Genomic DNA, 7,599 nt, shown 5'->3' with positions numbered 1-7,599 from the left:
GAATTTCAAACGGGGCCAATTGTGCTTTGGCTAGTAACCATGCAATCAATTAAAGGGATCGTATAGTGATGCTCCAAGTGGGACTGAGCTTAGTTAATTACTTAATTACCCAATTAGCCTAATTAAATTTTCTACTGAGGTCATATAAATAAATAAAACCGAGTAAGAAATTGGTCGAGGTCAGGAATCGAACCCCGGTCTTCGGCGTGCGAGACGAGCATGCTATCCACTCCGCCATGCCAGCTTTTTTTTTTTTTTTTTCTTTATTGCATGAATGAATCAAGGGGCACGACAACTACGATATTTTATTGATGTATTCATTCATACTCCGCCATGCCAGCGCGACGGTTTGGAATGAACAAAGGCGCGTCTAGTGAATACGGTGTCTCACATCAGTGGCCACACTTTAGGTCAAAAAAGTGCCCCCCTGAATTTTGACGGCTGTCCATCGAGATATGCGAGACAGATACTGCGTAATTTCCTTTCCTCAAATACAATTTTCATTTTCTTCATTTCGGGCCCTCTTTGTCTTCTTTCACTCCCACTTCCTCCCTTCCTCTATGGTGCGATTCAGGTGTCCACCGAGATGACAGAGAATTACTGCACCATTTCCTTTCCTCAAAAAGCGTTGCGTTCAAAGGGCAAGGCATCGCGCTGAACGGGTGGTGTTCCGTGGACTCCCTGGCAGCGCTACAACGCGCTGTCGCGTTCCACTCCTAAAGGCGAAGCTTAAGCGTCATTAATTAGCAGTTAATTAGTATTCAGGCATTAATCAGTAATTAACCATTAATTAGTGCTTTGTCATCACTTAGTAATTAGTACTCGATTATATGTGACGCCACCAGTGCCACAGAAGCAGCGAAAGTGGTGCGGAAAACGCTTTCGCCTCTACGCACTTTAGACAGTCAAAGTGCCCCCTGAATTTTTAGCATTGGACATTTCAGAGGTGTTCTATCGCTTCACCACAACTTATTGCTCGTTACTAAAATAAATTACGGCCCAGTTCCTGATATTGTAACCATCAACCACGAATTTCTGAGCTGCGAGCGTTCTTAAATATTCTGGAACGGTAAGAAGCATACAGCTTTTCATTACTGTGATCTCGACTCATATATATTATATCCGTCAGCGCACATCCCAGAGTGCCCCAGTGCAAAAATTCGTTACCACGATGACATAACAATGTGCCTATGTAATATCAGGAGCTGTCGCGCACGTTGCATATATACAAGATCTACGTACTGTGAAAGGTACGCTTGAGGACGTTCCATCGCTCCGCAGTTAACGGTTAGCCGGAATTATACGAAAGCTGAAATTCGCGATACAAAAATCATGACAGATAATCAATCTGATTTCTTTGGAAGTGTCAATTCCGTGGCTCCAATTGTGGGCCCGATTTGTATCCGACAACTGAAGGCACTGAAACAAAGAAAATTAAATATTATGTTTGTGAAATCGAGCGTTTGCATGTTGTTCAATTATTCAAGCAAATTTTGTCTAAATATACCATTTCACAGGTGCAGTATGCATCACTTTCCGCTTTCGGTGGAGCATTAAAACTGAAGGCAACCATCATCGCTCTTTGATCGGAGAAATCGCAACTTTAATTCTTTAGAACGGTTTGTGCGGCGGAGATCTACTTTCTGTGTGATTGTAAACGAATATGCAGGGCTTTTGCTTGTGTCTTTAATACAAGAACCTCAGTGCGACACGTCATCTACACGTGTCTTCCGGAGGACATGCATTAGGATAGGACTGGTTTTAAGTCAGCGCTGACCTTCGCAAAAGCCATCTCCCGGCGCCCAGAGTTGCAGGTAACTTGAAGGGGAGAAGTCTCATGATAAGGGAAAAAATACTTCGCCTTTTAAATGCTTTGAGAGCGCTCTGTTAGGTAAAAAATTTTCAACAGGAATTGCAAAAGTGTTCTGAGAGTTCACCAATAACTACCGTTCATTATAAAGGTAAACAATAGCCCTCAACTTCTCAATTATCGCTTAAAGAAGAATTTCCCAGCAGCAACGGCTTATACTTCGTTAAGAACTGTCAGAAGCACTTAGAGTGTCGTGATTGAATCTCACCTCATATGCCTAATTTCTGTCAGCCCACCTTGCAGCGCGCATCGCTGCATTAAACGCGTTGCCATGATTGCATTGCAACATGTTTATCTTATAGATTCACATGTAAAGTATCTGCGCGTTGCAAAGTAGGCTTTAGGGCGTTCTGTGGTGGGGCCGCACTTAAATATTATGGAGAATCACCCAAAAGCGAGAAATTGTCGAAATCCACATAGTGACAGACGATTAATCGGATTTCTGCGGAGGCGTATGCGTTAAGAGTCAGTGGCTCTAATTTGTATAACAGGTTTGTGCTAGCGAACTGAAATCATTCACAAGACAACTGAACTTTTTGTCTGAGTACTCAAATATTTGCATATTTTCTAATGAGTTATATCAGATTCGTCTATACCTAATCAGAGGTACAGTATCTATCAAACTTAAGTTTTGGTGGATGTTTAAAACACAAGGTCACCGGCATCGCTTCGAGATCAGAGAAATGGCAACTTGTGGACATTACATTTGTTAAAGCCGATTTTTTTAGAAGTTCAGGTCCTTGCACACATGCCTCTTAGTGTTGACTGAACCTTGTTCAGTGGCCAGACAGAGATGCATTCCTTCTTTGATTGTGGTACGAAGTGTACGGTTCATAAAATAAGATTTCAGAAAAAAACTTGCCGACCTACTCATGCATTCAGCCGGACAATGAAATCCTGTAATTAAAAATCTACAGAACTATTACCGTCGTTCTTTTCGAGCCCCCGAGCGAAGACGTACGCAACTTTTCTTTTGTGTCTTCAATATACTTTACCGTCGATAGTAAGCGCCGTATTTAATGGGTGCTGATTTTAATGTCAATATGCTTGCCGATACCCCTGCTAAAAAGGAAATTGAGCAGCACAATCTGCCCTTTGGGTGCACAAATTTTTTCATCTCCTTATTGAATTACCACCACAATTCTCAAAGTACATGACTTATATCAAGTAGATACACTGAGGGAAAAGCAGGAGTAATATGCACAAACTTCAGGGCTCACAAGGCCACAGTCTTGTCTCTTGGAAACAAGAATGCGCATCTAAAACCACACAGCGTGTTCTTTTACAAGACATAACATGAAATTATTTATCACTTTTCACACAGTTATTTTAGTGGTGACCACACAGTTATGTTGGCACCACGGTCCGCGCCGTACATGTTAGCTGTGGAGCGGGTGTCGTTCGCCACTTCTCCCAAGAGTCGACCTTCTGCACTTGACGCCGTAGTATGGAAGGTATGGAAGGTGGCTGTCGCAACTGACGAGGACAGAGGGCGCTGAAGGACAGAAACCGTAAGAACTGCGCCCTCCTCAGTGGTGACGTCCAGAGTTGGCGTCTGTCTTTCAGTCGTACGGCGTCGCTCCTCGTCCGCAAGAATTCTGAGCAAGATGTATAAGGAGACGAGCACCGTGACCACAAATATCACAGCGCAGCACACTCCTCCGCACAAGACTGTGTAAACTGGTCCCTTGTTAGTCACGACGCTCATTGGTTCTGAGGCTCCGTCCTGGTTGACTGGGTGGTCCAGAAAGCTCCACGAAATCCGCCGTACTCTGCCGCTTTCTTTCCGTCGGCCCTGCGCAAGTGTTCGTGCAGTCAATGCTGTTTCAACGCACTTTCAAAGCGCATAAAACAAAAACATCAGAAGAGAGAGCGGAGCCTATGTCACACATTGTCCCGTAATGGTGACTCCAGTCCAGACAGCAGGAAGACGGCGAAAATGGCTTCTAAACAGAACTCTTTATTTGGGCTGACTTGCGCCCGCAAAGAACTTATTGAGTCCGCGGCGGACTAGCGACAAGCGTGCTCGGTGGTCGTCGAACCAAATGCTCGCCGCTCTCGGTCTTTCTCGGTTTACAGCTGATAGCGAACATTCGAGATAAAGCGTGCAAGGGTACTGGAACATTCTGGAACAACGTAGAATCGTCTCCGCCTGGATGTGATCAATCGAGATAAATCTGGTTCCTTTTTGCAGCACAAAGTGATAAAGCGGCGTGCCGGTTGCTTTGAAGAATGAACAAATAAACACTACAAAGATTCGCGGCAATATAGAAAGGGAAAGAAAGAATTCTGCAATATTGTACTGCATATTATAAATCGCAAACTCAAGCACTGTTCCTGCTCTGAAAATTGCTTCCACAATGCGGATTAATTCCGAATACCCTCTCTTTCAAGATTAGTGCCCTAAATCGCCACTGATGACTGCGTATTGGGTGTCTTTATCAAGCAATAAGTTCGATAAAAACTCAGATTTATCAGTATGTATTGCAGTTACAGCACAGTACGCATATGGAGGCACGATTAAACATGTAAAATGAAAGCAGAACCGCGCAGGGAAAGCTGAATACGAAGGAATGCACTAGACGTTCAAAAAAAGCTAGTTTTCGAATAAGTTGCACACTCAGAAGGCGGTCAGTCGCGCCAGCCATGTGCTACTAAATGGTGTTCAGCCGCCGCGGTGGCTGAGTGGCTACGGCGCTCGGTTGCGGGCCCGTAAGACCAGGGTTTGATCCCGGCCGCGGCGGCCGAATTTTGATGGAGGCGAAATTCTAGAGGCCCGTGTACTGTGCGATGTCAGTGTACGTTAAAGAACCCCTGGTGGTCGAAATTTCCGGAGCCGTTAACTACGAGGGGGTACCCAAAAGAAACCGGACTAAATTTTTTGGTCGGCAAAGCTTCTGTGGTAACGCGTTTTGCCACTAGGAGCGCATAGAACGAACATTCCAGAGTCAGTTAGCCGAGTGCCGTCGTTGAAGGAGGTCAGACTAGTTTAGGCAGAGATTTAGAGTGACGACTGTTTTGTGTGAATGTCGTTTTTGCAATGGCTGGTTTTCGTGAACAGCGTGCGCCGATGAAATTCTGATTTTTGCTCGGAAAAAGTTCAATGGAAACTCTTGAAATATTATGAAAGACCTACAAGGACGATGCTATGGGGACAACTCAAGTGTTCCTGAATCGAATCCTGAATCAAAGCAACAATCATGCCAATAGAAAACTTCAAATTCACCTCGCCTCAAGAAAGCTCGTCAGGTGAAACCAAACCTCAAAACAATGCTGATTTGTTTTTTCGACGTGAGAGGAGTCGTCCATTGATAATTTGTTCCGCAGGGTCGGACAGTTAGCCAGGCTTTCTACTTGGATGTTTTGAAAAGAGTGGGCAACAATGTGCGGTGGAAGCGGCCAGATTTGGACCAAAAATGGCATGACCCCTATTCCTCAACCCTCATACTCTCCCGACCTTGCCCCGTGCTACTTTCTTTGTTTCCTGGAATGAAAAAAAATAGGTGAATGGAAAGCGTTTCGCTGATGTTGCTAAGGTGAAGAAAAAAACGACGGAGGCACTGTCAAGAATAACAAAAGATGAATTTAAACAATGTTTTGAAAAATGAAATCAAAGATTCGACAAGCGTATCATTTCAAGTAGGGAATACTTTGAAGGAGATTGAAGGTCTGTGCTTAAAATGTGAACAAATAAGTTCAAACAAAAATAAGTCCGGTTTCTTCTGGGTACCCCCTCGTATGATGTCCCTAATAGCCTGAGTTGCTTTGGGACGTCAAACCCCATAAACCCAGAAACGAAAGGTGTTAATGTAAAGAACAGCGGCTACTATCCACATCTGTTTTCAATCAGTGGTAACAATTCGGTGTCGGAAACTTAGTGGAACGAATGGGAAATAGTCCTTATGAAATTCGACAACGCTCTATCATACCTTCGACAAGCATCGATGGTAATCGCTCCGCATTTCTCTATATCTTTGTAAGCAACGAGGGAGAGTAATAAGCTTTAAGCGTATATTGTAAGTCTGCAAATCGAACGCCATTCAGTCATTCACAAGTTTCGTCATAAGATGGAGTAGAAAGCAGACACGCACTTTCCACGGACATCTAAACGGCGGCGCAGAACGCCACCAGGCACCACTGTCGTTTCGAAATTTGTATGAATATTATCACCCTTAAATTTACTGTCACCCTTTGTTATCGTATCGTATGATGTTATCGTATTATATTATTACCAACCTTAAAATTACATGATCGCCCTTTAATAATCACAATGAGAACAAAGCAAGGAAAAAGGTTCGCAAAAATGTTCAATAAATCATTATTACGAGTATCACAGCACGCGTTCATTTTCAGTTTTACGTCGCGAATACACACAAAGCGTGAACAGCCCAAAATAAGTGGTCGGTAAAATTCTCTGCGCCACGAATTCGGTCCACAGCGATGAAAGGCGCATAGTCGATCTCGGCGCCTCTTTTAGCGATAGGTAAAAGGTTTGGTTTATGGTTTACGGATGTTTTAGTCACAAAGCAACTCAGGCTACGAGGGACGCTGTAGTGAAGGGCTCCGGAAATTTCGGCCACCTTGGGTTCTTTAACGTGCACTGGCATCGCACAATACACGGGCCTCTAGAATTTCGCCTCCATCAAAATCCGACCGCTGCGGCCGGGATCGAACCGCCGTCTTTCGGGTCAGCGGCCGAGAGCCTTTACCCGTGGTGGCTCAGTGGTTATGGTGCTCGGCTGCTGACCCGAAAGACGCGGGTTCGATCCCGGCCGCGGCGGTTGAATTTCTTTGGAGGAGAAATTCTAGAGGCCCGTGTGCTGTGCGATGTCAGTGCACTTTAAAGAACCCCAGGTGGTCGAAATTTCCGGAGCCCTCCACTACGGCGTCTCTCATAGACTTAGTCGCTTTCGGACGTTAAACCCCATAAACCAAACCAAACCTAAGAAATCGCGGCGGTGCATAGGCAAAAGGAGTGACATGCTTACCCGTCTGTCCTCGAGGACGATGACAGGTCGGGGCGATGGTGCAGCTGGGTGTCGGGGCGTACCTACCGCCGGCTCCAGATGCACAACGGTCCAGGTGTGCGTGTCGGTGGGGCGTGTGATGGGTCTGCCACCGAAGTCGTACAGCTGTCTCGTGGGCGGTGTCATGACGCCGGCGTAGAAGTAGGAGTGGTACCGGGGTTCCCAGTACACCGCAAGCTCTTCGTCCTGGTTAGGCGCTGGCGCTCTCACTCGTGTGGTCGCCATCAGGTCGGTAGCCAACGCGGCGGGCCTGACAAATGTAGTTATGAAAATGATGCGTGTCCTTGTTCGCGGAGCCTGGATATCGTCTTCTCGATGCGAGAGCCACCGCGCACTGACACCTTTGGTGAAGCGTTAGCAGTGGCGATGTTGTTGTTGTTGTTGTTGTCCTCTAGATAATGGCGCGTACCCACTGCGGGGGATTGGCCAAGACACAAGCGGCAACTGATAGGTGCACAAAAAGTTAAACAAGAAAATAATGGTGGTGAAAAATAAAATAATTATGATAATAATAGCAATTAGGAAATAAATCTGGAGCTTGGTTAAAACTTTGCCTTCGTCTTCATCCACTTTCGTACTACGTAAAATATGAAGCACTTCAATGCGGTAATTTGGCAAGCATTGCTTTTAGTAAGAAGCGGTAGAAAACACAGCATAAATTATTTGAAGAGGAAGAAAAAAAACGGAGCAGGCCATATTTCT

At 45.2% G+C, this 7,599-nt stretch overlaps 1 protein-coding gene across 1 annotated transcript; it reads right to left on the bottom strand.

Annotated features, from left to right (window-relative positions):
- Nucleotides 1-3,194: 3,194 nt before the first annotated feature.
- LOC149366287 (uncharacterized) lies at nt 3,195-7,122 on the bottom strand. The gene is made up of 2 exons (XM_089570104.1): nt 6,859-7,122; nt 3,195-3,665 (listed from the first exon to the last, which is right to left on the bottom strand). The coding sequence occupies exons 1-2, from the start codon at nt 7,120-7,122 to the stop codon at nt 3,195-3,197; spliced, it is 735 nt and encodes a 244-aa protein (XP_089426230.1).
- Nucleotides 7,123-7,599: the final 477 nt, after the last annotated feature.

Source organism: Amblyomma mixtum, chromosome 1 (genome assembly GCF_055824585.1).
Source record: "Amblyomma mixtum isolate Tamu chromosome 1, ASM5582458v1, whole genome shotgun sequence".
Taxonomy (NCBI): Eukaryota; Metazoa; Arthropoda; class Arachnida; order Ixodida; family Ixodidae; genus Amblyomma; species Amblyomma mixtum.
Note: the sequence above shows the minus strand (reverse complement) of the source record. Positions and strands in the feature narration are given on the sequence as shown.